Source organism: Zootoca vivipara, chromosome 1 (assembly GCF_965207765.1).
Source record: "Zootoca vivipara chromosome 1, rZooViv2.hap1.1, whole genome shotgun sequence".
Taxonomy (NCBI): domain Eukaryota; kingdom Metazoa; phylum Chordata; class Lepidosauria; order Squamata; family Lacertidae; genus Zootoca; species Zootoca vivipara.
Window position 1 is genome coordinate 70,642,648 of NC_142582.1, and position 22,630 is coordinate 70,665,277.

Genomic DNA, 22,630 nt, shown 5'->3' on the forward strand with positions numbered 1-22,630 from the left:
CAACAGAATGTCCTATTCCTCCTCTCTCCTCCCCCCCCAAATCTGGTCCCTAGAACAGATCTGGAGGGTACACAGGAGGCAGAGAGGAAGGCAAATTTCCATTGCACAAATGGGACAATTTTGTGCGATACAACGCTGTCAGTGGTATGCAATTCTCATTCAGAGAAGACCTATTGATATTAATGGACCTAATGTGCATTAATTCCAGTGTACCTCGTCTCTGTAAAACCTAGTTGAATACCACCCTTTTTATTCTGATACTTGAATCAAATAAAAAATTAAAACCCTGTATTACAAATTCTCTATAATTCAGGCAGGGTAGGAAAATCAATGGGCAATCAAATGCTGGGGTGGGCAACCCTATTCTGTGCACCCCCCCCCCCCCGTGCTGCCAATGGTGCTCTTTACCATTACTTCTACTTGAACAAAATGTGTGTTTCCTCAGGGGGGCAGCACCAGGATAACTCATTATTTTCCTCTATTGCAAAAGTGTGGAAGCTATGTGTTGTGGATGCTGTTGTCATGATAAGGGTTTGCAGGGTGCAGGGATCACCTTTCACCTGTGTCCTTGTCATACCACTTTTAGATTAAATGAATAATCTATATTTAGTATCCACCTTTTCCCTCTGGGGAAAAAAATGACCCTGATCAAACTCTTAGTTGAAGCAATTATTAAATTTCCCCACTGAGGAAACAGCTGGGGTGGGGGGTGGGGGGGACAGAACACTTTTAAAGAAGCCTGATAAAAAATGTAACAAAGAGGAATAGAAAAGGAATGAGGGAAGCAAAAAAGCAAAGTTGGAAAACAAAATTTTCTAAAAAATATCCACAAGACCATTCAAGAATTAAGGTTGCAGATATCATTAAAAAGAAGCACAATTCTGAATGCTGAATAAACAAAAAGGATAATTCTGTCTTGAATGCTTGGCAGCTACAATCTCAGGAAATAAATATGAAGCTAAAATATATTCAATTTTCTGTTGGTAGTCTTTTAAGATACTATTTTTGCACTCATTTCGTTTTTTGTCTGCGGGCATTGTTCCTCAGCTGCTGTGATGATTTTTAGATGTGTTGCTGTGCCATCAATGTTGTGTCTTATGTTTGCAATGCTGTTACTGTTTTGTTTTGTTTGAGAGGGCTAATCCTAACATACACACATATCCCACCTAAATCTGTAGTCCTAATATTGCTAAATGAAGCAAAATGCTCTGCATTATTGGTATTTTAAGAAAGTGCAAACAAATGTTAATGGAAGTTGTATCAATTTAAGCTGCTTCTTTCATATTTCATGGGAAACAAGATTCCATACAATGCCTTGAAACTTCCAAAAGGAGCAGGAAAAAAATTGTTCCTGTCATAGTAATCTTGCTGAAACATTCAGGCAGAGCCCCCTGGTGGAATGCAATTCTATTACTTGAAATTTTAAATGCTTTTATTTATCAAATTTTATTAAGGCAACAAATGCCCATAGCATGAATTTTAAATTTTATGACATGCTGCAAAAGTACAATGTCAGATGATATTTCTTACATGCTGGATTTTGCAATTACTTTGGTATGCCAATGATTCAGCTACTGAAAATACAAAGATATCAAATGCAGCATGCCAACTTGTAAAAATTCTTGATTATCCTTTTAACCCCATTACATTGCAGATGAAGGGAGGGAATCCCTAGCATTCAAAAATACACATAGCTTGGAAGGAAAACATTTGTACAATTGGATGGATCAATCAGATGGAACAAAGAACAAAAAAGAACGCTGGGTTGGCCTAGTGAAAATGCCCTATTTGAGAAACCACAACCAATAATCAATGCATTGCTGTTTCCACATGGGCAAAGGACGTTTTTTTTTTATAAAAAAAAATAGTAGTAGTAATGTACTGTGCTAAGCGGTAGCCTCAGATCAGGCTCCAACATCTTTGCTATGCTTTTCTGTTCAAAGCTCATACCAGCCTCAATAAAAGGAAACTTACTGGGGGGAATGTCTTGTCCAAAAGCATAATTAGCATCAATAGCATGGATCCAGCCCAATCGCCTTCTAAATCCAGCCTGCAGACAGTACGGGAATCAGTGTGTTTTTACATGAGTAGAATATATCCTTTTATTTAAAATACATCTCTGGGTGAATTGTGGGGCCTGCCTGGTGTTTTTACATGAGTAGAATGTGTGCTTTGATTTAAAATGCATCTCTGGGTTATTTGTGGGGCATAGGAATTCGTTCATTTTTCCCCCAAAATATAGTCCGGCTCCCCACAAGGTCTAAGGGACAGCCCCCTGCTGAAAAAGTTTGCTCACCTCTGAACAATAACTTGCTACTACCTGGAAATAGCACAAGGATTGGCAAGAGATCTCCTATTGCATTCTGCACATCAATTGCTTCATATCTTGGAGATATTTTCTTCAGCTATGTCCATGTCATTGGGGATGAGGGAATTTGCCCTAAGGAAACTAGTTATATTTTATATTCCATGGCAGTTTCACTTTGCTTCCATATTATACTGGGGATAGGCTATTGTTACTGCCTGCCTATTTCTCACCAACCAGTGCCCTTGTGAGGTAGGCTTTCAGCTACCTAGAACTAAAATGCACTTGGCACCACAAGGTATAATTATAATGTAACATCCACAGCAGCCTTAATAGAAATAAGAGCTGGCTATTCCTTCTCCCACTCCTGATGTTTTCATCATCCCTCATCAAAATTAGGAGCTTTGGCAAAAAATAATAATAGTGTAGCTGCTTTATCAATAAACTTTGTGGTTTTTAGCACAATGATTCTCTGCATGGGACTGGCATGAGCAGGTATTCTTTTCTATCAATTCCACATCAGACTGTCTGCTCCTCTAACATAGATCACATGTATTCCATGGACAATGGAAATAAATAATAATCTACTGGAGCATCGTGTCCCAATACATAATTAAGATGAAGGCTTTTCCCACCATTTGGCAACTTGTACAATCACTATTCCACAGGCATCTCAGAGGAACTACTTGTCAGAAAAGCTGCAATTTTCAATGAAGTCCAAAACCAATAGTTTCTGTTGACTGGCCAAAAATGGAAGCTCAAGTGTTCTTGAAGGATTAGACCACTTCAGTCAAACTTCTGGGGGAAATCGCATCACTAAGATAAAGCTGGTGGCCTAAATCCCGTGAAACTGGAAATTTATATAAATGAGCCCTTGGGAGTTAGGGAAAAAAGATTGAAAAGCTTTTCAGTTATCACAATTTAATAAAAAATAAAAGCCGACAAGTTCCATTTGCTGCAATATATATTTTAATTCAAAGTGAATCTCGACAGTAATACACCATAAATTCTTATTTTGACACTCACCAAAATAGTCACCTGGAAAACCCGCTTTTTGTGACAAAGTACAGAAGACTTGGTCACATTTAAATCACTGAGAACTAGAGAGAAATACTATCGCAAACTGTAGGAAACATTACATCCATAAAAATTTTCCCAGTCCTCTTATTGTAATATTGCACAGTGCAATTGCTACATGGCAAACTAGTGTAGCACAGAAATCAAGAACAAAAAAGCCACAAGTCTACAAATAATTGTTAAACTGTAACAGTTCAAACTTAGTAACCAAATCTATATTAGTTCTAAAACAAATCTTTCTACAGCTTGCAGTGTGATTTTAGCATTTACTGAACACAAACAAAGTTAAAATTAGCAGTAAATACAGAATATTTGAAAAATTAAAAAAATAGTTAATACAGTAGTATATTTGATCAATAACACACCCTGAATTAAATTTAAAAACTGAATACAAGGGATTCATATAAAAATTAAATTTCCAAATTAAAAAGAGTATGCAATTTTGTTATCATGCAGTGTTTTATTTAAAAGGCATCAGAAGAATAAGATGTATATGTGGGATTACTTTGACCATAGATTTACACCAATTTTTTGTCTGGACAGACCCTTAGCCCTCCTAAAGCCACAGCAACCATAAATAGATTATCCCACAGCTAAATTATTCCGCTGCAACCACAGTCAACATAACTGTTTTGCTGTGCAACTGCAGAGTATAGCCTGAGAGAGGGCAGAAGATCTAGTCCTTCACTGCAATGCTCATTGCAGAACTGGTTGTTGAGTACCACATTATGCTCAGTGTTGAGTGTGGCAGAACTTAATTTATCACTTCTGAAAAGTAAAAAATATTTGCTCTTTTGCAATATGCTAGGAGCCAGAGGCTACCTTTGGGGTATTACTGTTAGAAACGGTTCTATGTTTGATGATGATGATAATAATAAAAATAAAATAATAATAATAATTTATTATTTATACCCCGCCCATCTGGCTGGGTTTCCCCAGCCACTCTGGGCGGCTTCCAACAGAAAAATAAAACACAGTAATCTATTAAACATTAAAAGCCTCCCTGAACAGGGCTGCCTTCAGATGTCTTCTAAAAGTCTGGTAGTTGTTTTCCTCTTTGACATCTGTTGGAAGGGCGTTCCACAGGGCGGGCGCCACCACCGAGAAGGCCCTCTGCCTATTTCCCTGCAACTTGGCTTCTCGCAACATGGTGTTGCTTTCTCATTTGACATGGTGTAATGTATCAAGTACATTAGCTTTGTATCCCAAACACAATTTAAAACATAGTAAATACTCTACAGAGCAAGACAGATCCAAGTAAATTAAGAGAATACATTTTTAATTTTTTTTGGTGATAATTATAGAAAAGGTAAGCTAAATTCTGGTGCTCATGGCTCTTGATGTGTCCACTGCCAGCAATGGAGGTAAGCACCAAGAAATGCCATTCTCAGCACCAAGAAATGCCATTCTCAACACCAAGGAGTTAACAGAAAAGAGGAATTTACTGAACCATAAACATTAAGGAACATGACAAAATCTGCTTGATTTTTTTCTTGATTCCATCTGCTTCAATATATGCTGAAAAGGTTCCAAATTAGATCACGTTATTCTTGTCTTTATTTGATATTTGATATTTATTTGTATTTCTACAAAACACATAAAACTGTTTATGAAAAACCCAGAATACTCCTTTAGTGTGCCCAAGAGCATGTCAGCACTCAGTGGGACTTGTCACTCTTTTCATCTGAACAGCAACTCTCCCATGCCATTATCACAAAGCTGGGTTTTAAGCTTTTCCAACTTTCAGAAGTGATTTTTGTTTTTTTGGTACATGACACGCAGCGCTTTTTTTAAAAGCCCCACCTGGTCATGCAAAGCTGCAGCTTTCTGACTGTGGCCTAAGAGTTGTGAGAAAGGGTTAGGGTTTATTTCCATATTCAGCCATTAAATTGTACTGCTGGTTTTGGTTTTTGTCAACTAATACTGCTGTATTTCAGTCCTGAAAAGTAAATCAAATGTAGGCACATTTTTTCCACTTAGACATTCATTAAATAAAACACTGCTTGTGTTAATGGAACAAAGAAAAACTCTATCAGCTGTTAGACTGCTGAGGCTGCAATCCTCACACTTTCCTAGAAGTAAGGCCCACTGAACTTTGTGGGATTTACTTTTAAGTAAACATGCCTAGGATTGTGCTTGAGAGAAACCCTTTGCACTCCTATTCCAGTCTATGCTGCAATAACTGTATTCCAGAATCTTTGTTTATATATATAAAAAAGTTAAGTCAAGCCACCAAGATAGTTTTCTTAAGTGTCTACACAATGTCAATATGAACACATAAAAATTAAATTACATGGATACACCCATTTATATGCAATGATAGTTAATGGAGATAAAATACTGATGCAAATAACACACCCCAAAATAACATATCCAATTGTTTTCCATCATTTACAATATAGTAGTTACAACACTCCAAACATGAAAGCAAACAAAAACAAAATCAACCCCATACTTCCATTTCATGTCATTAGACTTATACAGAAATTAGAAGGGTAAGAACTAGTTAAATCACCTAATTTCACAGCTATCTGAAGTGGCAATCATTATATAGCAGCTTATCTATGATACATTCAAGATAGATGATACAATTTATTACTTGCCTCATAAGCTAAAACACAACCTCACTTTAATACCCTCCTTTAAAAACCCATCCCTATCACTACACTTGAGGTGTATGAAAAAAGTAGCTACCTTTTAATAGGAAATGGATGATTAAGTCTTTGGTGCTGCAAAAGCAATCTTATTTGAACAAGAACAAAAACACACAGAGAGAGAGAGAGAGAAATGATGCACTTCCTAGAGGGGAAAATGCATGTAATTTGTTGTCCCTGACGGAATGTCTTAAATAAGAAAATAACCCCACCCCAAAAAAAGGCTAGAACAAATACTAGAATGTAAAAAGGCTAAAATCTCTCCCATGCATAAATGAAAAATTGCACACAAAGTACTCACACCTTTTCAAGCTTCAATAGTAAATATTCTGCTACTATTTATTAAATACTGCATGGTTTGCTCAAGCTAAGATGAAACCACAGCATGAATCAATGAGCATTTTGCTTTCATAATCTAGCCAAGTCATGCCTACTGCACCTCTAACAGGTTATTAAAATCCAGTTGGACTTAAACACTTTGAAAATAAACTACTTAGATTGTATTGCAGTTCCACTGAACAGTATAAAACACCATTTTTTTTATTCAACAGCTACTGAATCAACTTTTCCTATGAACTACAAACTGCTTTCCATGAAGCTGATCATTCGGGGGAAGTATTAGACAGCAGAATTCAGCTACAGCAAAACATGCTGTCCCCTAGATAAAGAAATCACAACCTATACTAAAATCATACCACACACAAATAAAAAAAGAAAGAGAGCGCGCATAACTCTATGAAATAATCAACAAAACTGAATGTTAAGTGCAGTCCTCAACATTTATAATATAGTAACATTAACAACCTCAAATATTTAAGGCACTATGTGTGGGAACAGTTTACAATGCAGCTGAGATTATTAGGACACCAACATTTAAGAGCAAATTTCTAGGCAACTTTGTTTTTGCCCATGCAAAGGACACATGCAAGTGAAGAACAGCTCAACCTTTTTTAGATAAGTGACTCGACACTGAACACCAAGATACATAATACAAACAAGTTACTCATACATGATACTGATGACACATGTGCATCTGTTGCTCTAAATCTGTACACTCAATGGCTTCCCAAATGTAGACATGTCTCGCACTAGTTAGAAGGCAATTTTATAAAAAATAGTAGGAGCAAAACTGGATTTCTGCTCCCATAAGTCACCTGTCTGGAGTTACTCTATAAGAAGATAACATGACTAAAGACAAATTTATACCAAATGTGCAAAAACACATTAAAAGTGAGTTAAAGCTCAAGGTTGTTTAAATTGCACCCAAGTCTAACATGATTAAAAAAAATATCTTTTTGTTGTGCCATGGCTAATATTTATTAAATACCATGTTTTCCTCTCAAATCACATGTATGTATCACTGAGCTCTGTCAGCGTACTTGAGTTCTCACATAAACGGATACTGGCTGAGTTTCGTTGGACTCAATGGAAATCCTGTGTAAGCAGGTGATGCAATGTAAGAATGCGGTGGGAAAATTGGTTTGTACTGAGTCTGGTGGATGGTTGGGGAAGGTAGCAGTCGGGGATTTATGCCCACTGGGACCTGGTGAACTATGCCACCGTGATGAGAGATACTGTAAGTGGGATGCTGTAAGATCGGTCTTGAGGTACATGGTGAGGCTAGGATGTGGGCAACGGGAGCAGCTGTCGTGAGGGGCACAGATGACGGATACGGCAGAATAGCAGGCTGTCCTCCAAGATGTGTACTTCCAGCCAAATGTGCATGGACTGAGGTATGAGTGGGACTTCCATGTTGAAGGGAGAATGCATGACTGGAAACATTAGCTGGGATATATGCCTGCTGTCTCCAATGACCACAGTTTCCATTCCACTCCTGAGACCCAGATCCAAAGTGTTGAACCTGTCTCAAGAGAAACTGCAGTTAAATTCAAGCAGCAAATACAAGATTCCCCCCATCTCCAGAGTGGACCGCTATCACATCTAAACAATCTTTCCTCTGTTCCCACCAACGCTTCCTTGAAACATCTTTGGGGATGGGCTTCCTCCACCTCCTTGCAGTCATATATGCCCACCACCCCACAATCATAAGAACTACGCTGCTGGATCAAACCAAGGGGTCGTCTGGTTCGGCATTTTGTTCCCATAAATGGTCTTCAACTGGTGGGACGGGACCATACTTGTGGGTCACAGCCTGACCCAAGATGGGTCACACAACAGGAGCACCATGCAAATATATGGTAAAAGGTTAAGAAATGGGTCCCCAAATGCATGTTTGGGTTGGAAGTGGGTCCTGGGTATGAAAAGCTTGAAGACACTTGGGCTACCTGCTTCTGAGATTAGAAGCAAGGCACGAGGAAAAGCATCCTCAGTTTGTCCCCACCATCTGGTACTCAGAGGTGTATCATCTCTGAATATAGAGTATATAGAGTTTCCATCTAGCTAGGATTAGAATAGCCTGACGGAATGATCCACCTTGAATTTGTCCATTCCTTTTTAAAGCCATGCAAATTAGTGTTGGTCAACATGTACTGCAGCAATTACAGCTCCTAATTTAAATATGTGTTGACCTGGATCCAGAGTTTCTTTGATCATAGAATATTGCCACTGAGGGGGAGGGAGCAGACAATTTTCACTTATGTCTGTCCCTCTAGAGCCCTCTGAAAAGCTACCCTAGAGGGTTGGAGGACCCTCTAGAACCATGTGAGAGGTGGCACTGGAGGCTCTAGGGGAAGGAGAAATTGGAAAATTGCTTCCCTCCTTCTTCCCCCGAACAGAAGCCCTCACTAAATCACAGTGCTGTCTGTGAATAGAAGGAGCCCTTTCATTTGCAAAAGGGACCTTGATCCAAATCCATTGTGTGCAGTCGTGTTTTTTCTCCTATTCTGAACCTGGTGACCCCAAAATCCTCATACTGTGACAGGAAAAACAGCCTATCTTCTGTTCCTCCCCTTTTTATAATGTTGGGACTGGTGGAAGGTGGAAAACAAAATAGTTCTGGCAACTGGGAATTAGACAAGACCTCTCATGTGAATGGCTTGAGAGCCAACAGTTAATGTCCCCTATTATAAGAACAATTTATAGACTATGATGTATATCATTATGAATTAAGAAGCTCAAAGCTTTTTATATCATTATTGATCACATTCTCCGACACTGGATATGCAACTGGAGAGGCAGTTCAGAATACCTTCAGGTAAATTTGACTATATTAGTTTTGAAGTTTCTCTCTTGAACCCTGCCCCTTAAAACTAATCTATATGTAACATCACAAATGATATTGTGCACACCTATATATGGAAATACAATGAGAGAATTTCCACCACATTTTTTCAATGGAATCTACAAACTCATGAATATATGAATAACCAATTTCTAAGTTATGGTTCTCAATATAGTCATAAGACTTTTAGAAAACTTATCTATGAGTCTAAAACAAGCACACGTAAGTCACAAATTTTGTAGCATAAAACACAAATGAACGCATGAATAAACCAGATCCACACTGATCCAAAGCACCAGCAAATATGCTTAAACAAAACTAAACTTACTGGGTAACACTTAGACATTGGCCCACTTTCACATTCAAATGAACCATACTGTGTGTGTGTGTGTGTGTGTGTGTGTGTGTGTGTGTGTTCTCCTACACAACTATGGTGTAAGTGTATGCATGTTTGTATGTCCCAATGTAAATACCACAACTATGCAAGTAGGGCAAATCACACAACTCCCACTTATCCATGCCATTGTGGTCATGTCACATACACTGCGGACTTTCAAAGTATTGCCAGAGCCAGTATTTGAATTAAATTAACTTTTCTCAATGGCTTTGTCTAATGCCTCTTTCTTGTTTAAGAAAAAAAACATAACTATGAAGAAGCAGCTCCTACACAACTTTTTGATGGAATCCAAGAAAGCACTAAGGCAAACGTTCTGTCAGCGTAAACATTTCTGCTTGGGAAATGGGAAGTTATAGCCCTCCCCTCACACCCTCCAAATCTGTTTCTATCTCTCTGGAACAGACTCGGTGAGGACATGGGCCTACACAGGTGGAAAAGGGGGGAAATCCCATTATGAAATGCTTGCACTGACAGGACTCATTAACAGAATATCGCCCAAAATGTAGGTGTAGATACAATTTTTTGCTGTATGCTTAACCACTCGCAACATTCACAGAAAATACCACTGTACGAGTCCTCAGTGTTATCTGGTGTGTAAAAGGTATCCTCAGGAAAGCATCTACAGAAGAGTGGCAGCCCCTTAGATAGGTAGGTTCAAAGCCATTTAGAACTTTAGGTCCAAACCAGAATCTTGTGTTATGCTAGAAAAGAAATAGAGTGTCAAATGCAGACCCTGGAAGATTGATGTCATATGTTTGTAGTGGTATATACTCCATCATCAGGAAATGGGATATCAAATTATGTATGAACTGCAGTCGCTATTTAGTCTTCAAGGAAGCCCAATATACTGCATGTTAATTGTCTCTACCTGATATCTCAACCAGTCTGAAAGTTTCTCTTTGGTTAATTTGATTAAAATTATAGTTTGCAAAGGTCAGTATGAAAGATAGATGAAGTAGTGGGGATGGGTTTGAGTCATGTGTGTGCAGTAGATTTCAACATAAAATCCAAATGTCTGAACCAATAAAAACACCTCTACATTACTTTATTTACATACATACCTGACTGAGGTTTGAGTGCTGCTGATGGAATGCTGATATCAATTTTCGTTGACGATTGCCCAAGCCAGAAGCATGGTTTGTTTTGATACGGGCAGATCGGCGTTTAACCAATGGTTGACAGGTGGTAACTAGCAAAATATGAAAATATCAACATAGGATACAACAGGGTTGCTTCTAATGTTTTCCCTTTATTCATCTTAATTGTACAACATTAGAACATTCAAGGGAAGAGAGACTAAACCACACACACACACACACACACACACACACACACACACACACACACCCCACCCATTATTATTGGTTTTTTTGGGGGGGAAGCACCTCAAAACATCCCTCCTAGCCTGCAGCCTGGGGGGATTCAGGCAGAGGAAGAAATTGTTGAAAGCCACAGGGCGAAATCTTGCATGGCAGGAGCAGGAGGTGCAGAACCAGGCAGAGATGGCAGTCAATGAAAATTGGACACAAATACTTGCAAGTTTGTCTATGCATAGATTTCAGTGACTCACTCCTCTGCCTGAAGACCCCACCCCACAGTCCATACTATTCAAATCAGTCTCTCCTAAAGAGGGTTTTTGAGGATATGGGAGAAGAGACAGAAATGATGTTACCCAGGTGGCCCTCCATTCATGGAATCTCTGCATGCAACATTGAACAAAATGTGGCCAGCATAGAAAACAAATAAGCACCAATTACCTGCATTTGTAATTTGCTCATCTGCATTTAACCTGTTCTCTATCCTCATTGGTGGCACCACAGTACAAACAGCTGGTTTGGCTTCCAAGTTAGCTGAGGTTCTTGTTTCTGGGTTATCATTAGTGTCTTCTGCAAAACTATTTTCTAGGAATGGACTGTCGTGGCCTGAAGACTCTGAACTGGGAGAACCATCCACAGTGTCACTTTCTTGTTCATCATCTGACATACTACAGAAATAACGTAAAGCACCATTATGAAGGGTACATCACATTCATTCCTTTTGCAGCACAACATCCAAAAACAAAACAAAACAAAAACAGGAAAAATTAGATTTAAACAGGAGAGTTGAGGTTCTTGACTCTAAACTTCCAGCTTTCCAAAATCAATCCAAGTTTCATTCTATAAACAAACTACTAGGGGAAGTGTGGACATCTTCAAAAAAAACAGAGCTTCAGATCTGTACATAAAATGCACCTTTCCCCAAGAAATCAACCAATACTTATGAATGGAGATACTGCACTCTTATCCCAATTCACTCTCCCCAAGACCACTTTTCACTAGTCACTGGTTTTAAGCAACTATTAAGTTTTTATTACTATGGTAAAAGGCAGGCAGAATGTGTATTTAGTTTTGTTTATTGTTTTCTCTTGTTGCTGATGGTTTTGGTTACAGTTAAGATTTCTTTTGGGGGGCTGGATGTTTCATACTGCTAGATTTAGTCTTGTTTGGAAAGTACTGTTGATATTTTACTCCATAATTATTGAAGCAACCTTGAGAGTTTTACCCCTAAATTCAGACTATAAATGTTTTAAAATGAAATAAACTAACAGTAAAATAAATGTCAGCCCTGATCCACCAATTTGACTGCTAGCCGATTTCTGGTGGCACTCACACCAGAAAAGACTTTAATTCTGCCAGCAGAGCACACCTAGGGGAAGGGAAGTAGATGCCCCCAACCAAAACACAGGTAGTGTCCATGTACACTCTACCTACCAGCATTCAGATGGCAGCAACCCTGTTGCAGACCCCAATGAAGCTGCAGCTTCATTCCCATTTATTATCCATTCTAGTGACTGTGACATCACTCTAAAGCAAAATTGACTTCATTTACCCTAAGTGATGTCATGTAGCAAAATCTGAATAGCTGCATATCTATGTTACTGTTGCTAGGTAGGAAAGGGTTATCTTTCAAATAAAAAGTGGCACCAATTCTGTAGCCGATTAGAACTACAAACCAAGTTAAAAAATGTTAGCTTGGGGGGGACTCTTTAATCTAACAATTGGAGGTGGTGAAGCCCCTTTTGCATGTCAAAAATATTCACTGGAGGACATCTGGCTCAGCCCTAGCAATTCCTTTCATCTTTTTAATTAGGGCTGTGTAGTTGTCATGGCAATCGTTGTCAGGGCAGCAAGGTAATTTTATAAAGGATCTTTAAAATAATCACAAATCCATGACTTTCACAACTGTACAGAGCTGCTCATTTGAGTTCGCTCTGCAATACTTAATTATTTAACTCAACAATGGATTTAAATTTATACCCGAGAATTAGTGACGCAATTGAGCTATCACCATTAGATTCCGAGAGAACCATAGAACCAGTTGGGTGTACAGTAATAGAAAGGTGCTGTTGACCATATCTTTAAGATTCATTATTATCTATCTTCAGAAATGATACAATCGGCATAACCAATCATTACATATCAGGAAGGTACCATCTCTATTGCTTTTCCCCACTGTCTATGGAAGACCTTCCTTTTTAAACAAGCCTTTAAAAAATATAGATCTCTATCACCATCTATATTTGTATTGGATTTGTAATTGTTTTTACATATGGAATGGTTTTATTTTTGATATTTTTTACTGTAAAATCACCTAACAGATATTTGATGGGAAATGATTTATAATAAATAAATATCCAAACAGTTATGTTAACATAATTATCAAAACTTTACAAGAAGGCTAACAGTGACAGGCCATATCCAGCCTGCTAAGGCTCGTCCTTCAGGAAGCTTTATTACCCTAACCCTTGTTCCAAAAAATCCAGTGCACAGAAGCATTGTCACATATACAGAGAGAAACCTCTATTCAGTCAAAACATTATACTATGTAACCTATGCTTAAGAATGCTTCCAGAAATAGGTTTTAGAAATGGGATTCTGGGGTCCTATTGCCACACAGGGACATCAAACCCAGTTATGTACATTTCTTACCTGTTGGGTCTTTTGCAAGGGGATGGACTGGACTGTTCAGAAGAACTAGAGCTCAAAGTGCTGTCAGGACTGCTTAATGAACACACACGGTCAATATTTAGCGTACTCTGGCAAGCTTCACAATCTAGGTTCCCTTTACATCTGAAATGCAAACATACATAAATAAAACATTCATCCTGCACACTTCTCACTAAACATCGATTGCAACTTCTAGCTGTGTTGATTTAGTGCCAACTGTGTGCTAAGCTATACTACAGACTGAAAGCTGTGAAACTCAAAGAGGTGTAACAACCTGCCGCTAGAAGTGGCAGCCATGTTCCAAGTGATTTAAGCTGATTCAAGTGAATGTACTGGTGCTGTATATTTAGGAAGTTCCTCTTACTATCACCAAAACACCGACTCTCCAGCACAACCCTGAGGGAAATTGAAGTTAAAATAAGCCCAACGCTACTACTTACTCTGCAAATGAATGCCTTTGTGCCACATCATCTTCATCTGTGTCACTGCTGATGGTGATCACACTGACTGGTGGACTTGGGGAATCTGCAATAATGATAGCCTGTCGCTGTTTGTTTGAAACAGATGAATCAGGGTCCTGCCTGACGGGCGGTTTGCAACAGTTGCTTTCCTGACCAACCGAGTTACAATTGTCCTGTGTTTCTACACAGCTTAGCTTCTCATCAGCCTTTCCATTGCTTATCTTTGGAGACACAAATGCTGAATTTTGGATATTGGTATTTTGTAACACGTTACTCCTGCAAAGAAGACATTTATTTAGACATGTCATAAAGATGTTCTTTATCAAACAAATGTAGCAACTTTACTTCACCCTCCCCAAATTGACTCAAACTAGAACATAAGACTTTGAAACAGCAATGAAAATAAATCAACGCATGAAACATAAAACAATGAACATACAGGTAACACTGTAAATGTTGTTTTCCAGAGCAATCATGGAAAACGTTTCAGGTAACTATTGCATATCACAAGCAGGGTTGTTCAGATGCTGCAATGCAAGGTTCAAAGTTGGATTTACCAATGAAATGTAGTACAATACGCTGAAGATACCATTCTCTTAAAAAGGAAAGAAGAAATGAAGAAATGCTGGCTTGGACACCATAAACATTTTTGAATCAGATTCAAAATCCACTGAAATCATCAGGAATTGTGTTCACTGACTTCAGGGGATATGAATCAGGGGTTACTTAACATAGTTCACCAGTGTAACTGTCCTTCCCGGTCTTACGTTTCTCCATTACTGAAATGTCCCATACCTTTGTAAATAACTTCTGTAGTGATGGGGCACATTTTCTCCACAGAGCACTTAAAGTGTTTCTTGCTGCCAGCAAAAGAAAGACTATTCTTAATACTATTCTAAGTCATATTATGACTATTATACAATGTCTCTATTTTCAATAGTCCAAATTCTACAATTCCTCATGCACATGAGTCTAGGAACTGCTAACTGCGTCTACCTGCAATTCTTAAATAACCAAACCAAAGTCTATTTCTGCAGATAAATATAGTCAAAGCCACTTTTGTCACAAGAAGAGAGAAGATCAAAGGGCAGCAAATGCTACTTTACATTATTTCCCATTTTGTTACCATCCCTTGGTTTTAACCGGTAGGCTTCTGATCAATTTGAACTGTAACACAGTATTTAATGTTTAAAGAAATAAATGTTCTAAACAAACTAGTTTGAGGTGTAACACCTTGGTGAGCATGCAGCATTCATAAATATACAGCCCCTTTTAAAAGGGATTTTGAAAGAATGATTATTATTTTTTACATCTAAATGATCCACAGACACCATATAAAACCAACCTGTTCTGGCACACTTTATTTCTCTTGGTTGGTGTGGGCTGAGGCCAGACTACATGTGCAATGCCCACACTGATTGGTTGAGGAGCAGATAAAGTTATTTGATTGGTTAACAGAGACTGTGTCATCACCGAGTTGTAATGGTTGCCATGCGGAATCATCTTCCTAGGGAAAACAGAGAAAAATACAAGATTATTAAAATATAGCAGAGTTGCGTACTTCATTTTCAAGCACAAAATCAAAATACTGTTTTGACGTACCCCCAGTCTCCAAGTCTCTGCGGGCCAGCCACAGAATCAGAAGCTAGTGTTGTAGGAGGAGCCACAGGGGTCACTTGCTGCCATGTTGGAAGCAGTATCTGTTGTGTTCGGTTAGACCACGTCTGTTGTAAACATATAAGCTGTTATGAATAACTACATCCCAATAGGTTTGGTATCCTTTTTTCAAGTTAGGCCGCTGGTCCATTTAGCCCGCAGCAGCTCTCTGACAACTCTGATAATAGATCTTATCAGTCCATCTGCCCAAGGGTCCTTTTACATGCTAATGCCAAGATACATTACATGCAAAGCATTTGGGCCTGTCATTAATCTACAGTCCCTCTCAACTGATGTGATATTACTTCAAAATCTGTCAAACTAACTAATATTTATGACTCTGAAAATGTGAAACCTCTGAAAATGTGAAACAACATACAGCATCAAACAACATACCTGAGAAAGGACTCCTCTTATCTGGAGTGGCTGTAGGGTTGGAGCCTGTGTGACCAACGGCACTGCATTATCAACTCTTACAGAGTAACCATTGGGCTTCCCATGATTAGCATGAATTCCTAATTCACAAATAAGAAAAGGGGAGTTAAGATTGAATCCAAATTAATAAAAGGTTAGCATACAGAATTGATTTCTGAGCCTGATGCAAACTTTGCTCAGGGAAATATTGCTCAGTCCAGTTATCACCCGGGGCCAAATCGCTTCTGACCTGATTGCTAAATCATAATCTAGCAATCAGAAGCATCCCCCAAAACTCCTCACTTTCATTTCTCCTTCTACACCAGGCATCCCCAAACTGCGGCCCTCCAGATGTTTTGGCCTACAACTCCCATGATACCTAGTTAACAGGACCAGTGGTCAGGGATGATGGGAATTGTAGTCCAAAACATCTGGAAGGCCGAAGTTTGGGGGTGCCTGTTCTACACCATGGCCAAGATGGGACTGAAGCAGCCAGGCTCAAATCTGCTGCAGGCCAACCACAGAATCAGAGGATAAGGCTGTAGAGGAACACAGGGGCTACTTGCTTCCATGCTGTTTCTATCAGAAATGGGCACCAATAACGCGAGTGCCAGCATGCCACAAATTAACCAAACCTGAAACACTTCATTTGAGATGCAGTGTAGCATTCAGCACAAGAAAGGTATCCTAGCCAGAAAAATTATTAAATAGTCTGTGTCGCCTATGTGAAATAAGCCCTTCAGTCATCAGATGTATCCTTTTTAGTTCTGGGATTAAGCAGAGAACATATGTTGCAACCCTTTCGCATCAAGTCCTTTTAGACAGAGGAGTCGTAGCGTATACTTGGCGTTTAAAGAAATTCCACAAAGTCTGCACTGTTTTAGCCCTACATTCCTAAATGTGATTTTTAAAAATAAAGATGCTTAACATAAATTATATCAAGGAAGTAAAAGTAAAAGTGAATCTTAAGCAAAAAGGGCAGACAGACTACAGAAGGATCCATATTAGGAAACATGACCCAGACAGTAACCACCAAGGCTACAAAGAGGGAACACTGAGAGGCCCACAGTGCTTCTAGATTTTTACCATGTAAAGTAAGATTAACGCTGAATAAGTGTAGGCTAGGAATTCCAACAGGTATTCTCAACAATGATATGACAAGTCATGCATGAGGTCCATGTGATTATTTTGGTTCACTGGAAGGAAGTGCAGTGGGATTTAGATACAAAAGTGAGGAAATTTGCCTCAAAATGCAATAATATGACTCCACTATCACCTTTAAATTTCATCTTCTTGAAAATACTTGACCACTAGAGTTCTCAATGTTATCAGATCATCCAAGGAAAATGGAAAACCTGAAGTAAAATCTTGGTTAATTGTAGTAGGTTTTATCAATAGCCTGAATTGACGATTCTTTGAACTACCAAGTGAATATCTAATTTTATATCACGTGTCATTTTAATTGCCTCATACCTTGGAGAGTAGGAGGGCATATAATCAGTGTTTGTTGAAAAGCATCATTGCAACCAAATTGAGCCGTTCCTGCCTGCAGTGGTATTCCATGGTGCATAACTGAATGGGCAGATCCTGCTAATGCCTGAAAATAATAGGTATATTATCAGTTAACAAAATTACTGCCACAATTTTCACATGCATTTTTTTTTAAAAAAATCTCAAGCTATAATGTTGCATGAGGATTATGATGTTCATGCTTTTGCATGCAGCAAAAGCAAATCCTAATACTGTATATGAAGATCATTTTTATAGTACATGCCAGCACACTGAATATTTCACCACATGGGGGCACTGCAACAAAGGATTTCTTGAACAGAAAACCTTTGGCTTTATTTTGTGAAAATGTCTTCCAAGAGAACTAGAAAAGGAAGGTAACTCATCTTGAAGAGCTTGTTCTCCACGGTTCTCTACCAGGCTGGCATTTAAAGCCACAACAGAAGCCTCCTCTCCTGGCCCATGTGGACAAGAGAGCAAGAGTGCCATAACAAAGCCTCAAGGCACTCCTGGATTCCCAATTATTTATATTCCCATAACATAATTCCAGACTCTGAAGAGCATCAAGCATAACAAATAGCAGCAAAAACAAGAAACATGGATGCCTCAGTTACCAACTTAGCTTCCACATCTTTACGCATTAGGAGATTGGTATGGTTGCAACTTTTGGATCTCTCCACAGGGGAAAATGTGACTGTTCAATTTAGGTTGCTGAATATAATAATAGGAGTGATGAAGCATTTGCATTTCATCATATCCAAAGCCACTGTGTGCAAAAACTATGAAGAGCTTATTGGCACTTTTTAAAACTTAACAATTTTTATTGTGCAATGAGCTTCTGTAGCTAGTCTACTGCCTAATACAGTGGAGCCTCGGGTTACGATGCCTCCGGCATACATCACCCTCGGCTTAAGACCGGCGCAAACCCGGAAGTACCGGTACGGGTTACTTCTGGATTCGCGCACTCACAGAAGAGCTAAATCGCGCATGTGCAGATGCGACGCTTTGGGTTGCGACGCTTTCAGGTTGTGGCGGGGCCTCCGGAATGGATCCCCGCCATAACCTGAGGTTCCACTTTATGCATGAGATGGACAGTGATTATGTTAATTTATCTTCTGTTTGGGATACATGATTTCTACCTCACCTTTTGATTCAGAAGTATGTCATGTGCAACAACATTGGCCAAACCATAAAAACCATTCCCTTAAAACCAGATACATCTTTATTGCCCCCTTCCAATGCCTTGAGACACGCCCCCCCCTTCATTATTTTGCAGTGATCTAAACTCTGGGATGAGGGTGGAAGTGAATAGGAGACCCAAAGTGAAATCAAAGGTACTTACCTGACTTCGTACTGCACCAATCTTGGCAAAATTAGCTGAGAGATTTGGTGCATTACCTGAAGCAATTGGTCTCAGGTGCACTGTTTTATTGCGATTATTTGTATCATATGAATTTGATCGGTACTTGCAAATGTCCATGATATGAAAACAGGATTTCACTCTGATGGCAAAGAGAAGAAAGAATGAATTGTGAGGAAAGTACGTTACAACCACCACAAAAACCCACTATAACAATCATGGCACTGGCCCAGACTATTTTCCTTAGAGACTAAACAGGTTAAAACCTCAGTCTTGGTTGGGGTTGGGGGGGACAGGGACCCACACAAGTATTTTCCTCCCATTGGCCTGGTTATGGTTTAGCCACACTACAGCTTCCAGGACCATGCAAATGTGCTGGCTCCCAAAGAGAAGCTGATGCCCCCTTTGCCCCCCTTTACCCCTTTTAAATCAGTGCAGCGTGGCAGCTTAGTCAAAGTTTAGCTGCCTGAATCCAGGAACAGAGTTAAGCTCTCTCCTCCCTAACCATGATCTATAGCCAAGAACAAACACTGGCCGTAGACTGTGCTTAAGAAAGCTGAAACAAGATCCCTGGGTCAGAAGACACTCTAAGCCAGAGGGTGCCAACCCAGTGCTCACAAAGACATTCCCTGTAGTCCCCCAGCAAGGTCCCCAGATTCTGAGCTTTCTTTCTCCTTTGTTTTAAAGTAATTCTGCAGTCCTCCTAGAAATAATGTCATGCAGTAAAATATACAGGTACTCTTCTAAGCAATTTCTGTCTGGATGGTTGCTCCTGCCTGTGAAGTGTTTTAAGCCAATGGGAGAAGTCAGAGCTGTGATTGATAAGTGAGTTGTCTGTTTTCTTATCTCCATTAGTACACTTTTCCTGCTTCTCTCTTATTTTTTAGTCCTCGCCATTTCCATAGGATGTCCCTCCTTTTCCCCTAGCAACTGTTATGCATCTTTCGTGTGTTGGATTCATCTGAGATCAGGCAGTCACTACAGTATCATTCAACTTTCTGTGTACTTTATGTATGGTTTTTTGGTGAATTTTCCTTGTATTTTCTTTTCTGTTCCAAAAAGATGATAATAATAATAATAATAATAATAATAATAATAATAATAATAATAATAATACGCTTGCCAGCAAGTGTTTTGTCTTTTTGTTTGTGACTATGAATGTGTGTGGCTGGCTGTGGCAATTCAAAAAATAATTCCTGAATTCAGTTATCCTTTATTTTCTAGTTCTAATATAAAGCAGCACACCAGCAACAGGCAACATAGCAACCGAGAAAGACTAATGCTTGTGTACAGGGAAAAGCCATAGCTATTGAAACCCTGGTTCTGTTGTAATCTGCACTAACCAGGAGAGTGTGGCCCAGAATCAAAAGGCACAGGAATTACAGCAAACATAGCAGCACGAGTAGCATGGAACCATTTCAAAAAGGCTTGCCCAGGATTATTTTTACAAGTGTGTTATACAACATACTGGTTGCTATGAGGAAAATCAAGGAGGTGCTTCATGGTAATAAAAGGATGGTTCAGTGTGTCAACTGGAGTGATTCTCGAGTCTGCATCTATCAACAGCATTTTCTTCAAAAGGCTGACAAACTCTCTTCTGTCTGCTTTCTCTGCCAACAGGTCACTTCCTTCTAACTCCATCACCATGTTCACCTGGTGTTGAACGAGTAAATGTCAGAGTGAAAACAATGAGGCGTTTATAATTCATCAATAACAACATTTTCATTCTGGTTACAGGTAGGTAGCCGTGTTGGTCTGGGTCGAAGTAAAATAAAAAAATTCCTTCAGTAGCACCTTAAAGACCAACTAAGCTTTTATTTTGGTATGAGCTTTCGTGTGCATGCACACTTTTCATTCAAATATTTATATCCTGCCTTTCAAGATATTATTAAACTCAAGGCAGCTTCATATAAAAATATAAATGACAGCAAAATCATAATTAGATTCCACAATAAAACAAATAGCAGCAAAACAACACTATACAAACAATTATCAGTGGCAGCATATAAAGTGTAATTTTTAATTACATTGCAAGTAAAACCTCATTCTATGTGCCCTTCTACTTTGAAAAGTAGATACAGGGGAACAATTCCCACAAGTGAAATTAGAGGTAGCTAGTCACAAATGGTAGCTAATACATTAAAAAACACACAAACTGTACTGTATACATTAAATGCATCCGAATGTACTCACATGCACTATTTCATCCAAACTGTTGAAAATGTACTTTCGGGCCTCTTTGGATTTCATCCCTGTCTCTCGTTCATGTTCTTCCAGTGTCTTCAGAAATTTAAGAAATGGATGGTTTAATTATTAATATACCGGGGGGGGGGGGGGGAGAGAGAGAATCATTCTGCGGCACAAAGCAATAGCAACCTAAAGTAGGCAGCACTGTGTTTTCTGTTATTGCTGTAAAAATCTGGCCTTTTCCAAAAATGGAAATGTGCTATGTCTAAGAGAGGTGTGCAGAGCAACTCATTTTAATCAGATATGCCATTTAGCTTAGTTCTTAGAGATGATCCAAATGTTCTCCAGTCAGTATGAAGAAGCCAAAACATTTATCAATCCCCTTTCCCCTTGGCAACCTTACATTTTCATGACAATCTGCAACCCTTAATACCACTTTGTTTGCAAGATAACCCTTCTTCAGAGTAACAGTGACATGACCACACAGCCATCAGTTTTTGCTATGTGGTAACATCAGAGGACAAGTGAGGAAGGCTGATGAAATAAGGGTCCTAAAGCTGCAGTTGTGAAGAGATCCAACCGAGTTCTACCTTTCCCTGAAGCACAACTGGGGGGAAGGCAGTGTGCCAACACAGAGGAATGTGCTTCATAGGCCCCTCCCACAAAATTGCTTCTTCCAACCAATACAAACCAACCACGTGTTCACAAAATATACCCCCTGTTCTGCTTCAGCTGTATTCCTTCTTGAAGGCACATATATAGCCCAAAACATGGATGGCAGGAACTCTTGTCTGCACTCTCAAGAATTCTTAGTACCTTTAATCTCCAACTAGAATATGGTGCATCTGTTTCTTTACAGAAAAATCTTGTGGTCTTCGTTCCAACGTTCAACAACTGCTCTGGAGGTGAGCCTTGTGTCTGTGAAATGTAACGAATCTGAAAAGTTAAAAGAAGTCTGGCTTTTACAAACACATTACTGTACGTCTTGTGGTGGTTACTTCCAGGGATGGTGCATATATGCAAAAAAGTTTATACCTGAGTTGCCCCTTTGGGACCACTCCCACATGGCCATCCTTACCTTCCAAGCAAGCTTTTACACTCTCTGCCTGCTTACTAGGCTCTGGGATGCTCTTGCAAGATCTCATAGGGCCATTTGAGTTCTTGAAAGAACATCCCAGAAATCAGTAAGAAATTCTGAGAACTTAAAACCTCTTTCCATACTGGGAAAACCCAAGTGCAAAATAAGTTTTTAAGGTCTCTGCCTTACATGCAATTAATTTGCGGGATTTCAACCAGCCAGCTTTCAACCACGCAAGGTTGAAATGGCACACGAGATGCAATCATACTGTATACAGTTATCATTTTTAAAGCCCGCACCAGAATTATCCTGCTTAATGCCATTGTCCAATAGTGCAGTGCTTTAAGAGCTTGACTCAAAGGGAG

At 39.2% G+C, this 22,630-nt stretch overlaps 1 protein-coding gene across 6 annotated transcripts in view; it reads right to left on the reverse strand.

The window, feature by feature from the left end:
• Positions 1 to 3,256: 3,256 nt before the first annotated feature.
• Positions 3,257 to 22,630, reverse strand: part of HIPK3 (homeodomain interacting protein kinase 3) — a 62,459-nt gene continuing 43,085 nt past the window's right edge. For 4 of the 6 annotated variants that reach the window (XM_035118306.3, XM_035118314.3, XM_035118341.3 and 1 more), the window contains exons 4-17: positions 22,004 to 22,123; positions 21,194 to 21,280; positions 20,469 to 20,653; positions 18,983 to 19,142; positions 17,605 to 17,728; positions 16,114 to 16,232; positions 15,664 to 15,785; positions 15,407 to 15,568; positions 14,041 to 14,337; positions 13,583 to 13,723; positions 11,372 to 11,598; positions 10,676 to 10,803; positions 10,178 to 10,315; positions 3,257 to 7,897 (exon numbers count right to left, since the gene is read on the reverse strand). In XM_035118306.3, coding sequence (XP_034974197.1) covers positions 7,424 to 7,897; positions 10,178 to 10,315; positions 10,676 to 10,803; positions 11,372 to 11,598; positions 13,583 to 13,723; positions 14,041 to 14,337; positions 15,407 to 15,568; positions 15,664 to 15,785; positions 16,114 to 16,232; positions 17,605 to 17,728; positions 18,983 to 19,142; positions 20,469 to 20,653; positions 21,194 to 21,280; positions 22,004 to 22,123 — 2,484 coding nt within the window. In that variant the 3' untranslated portion in view covers positions 3,257 to 7,423. The remainder of the gene's footprint in view (positions 7,898 to 10,177; positions 10,316 to 10,675; positions 10,804 to 11,371; positions 11,599 to 13,582; positions 13,724 to 14,040; positions 14,338 to 15,406; positions 15,569 to 15,663; positions 15,786 to 16,113; positions 16,233 to 17,604; positions 17,729 to 18,982; positions 19,143 to 20,468; positions 20,654 to 21,193; positions 21,281 to 22,003; positions 22,124 to 22,630) is intronic. The other 2 variants (XM_035118350.3, XM_035118360.3) reach the window with 2 other exon arrangements.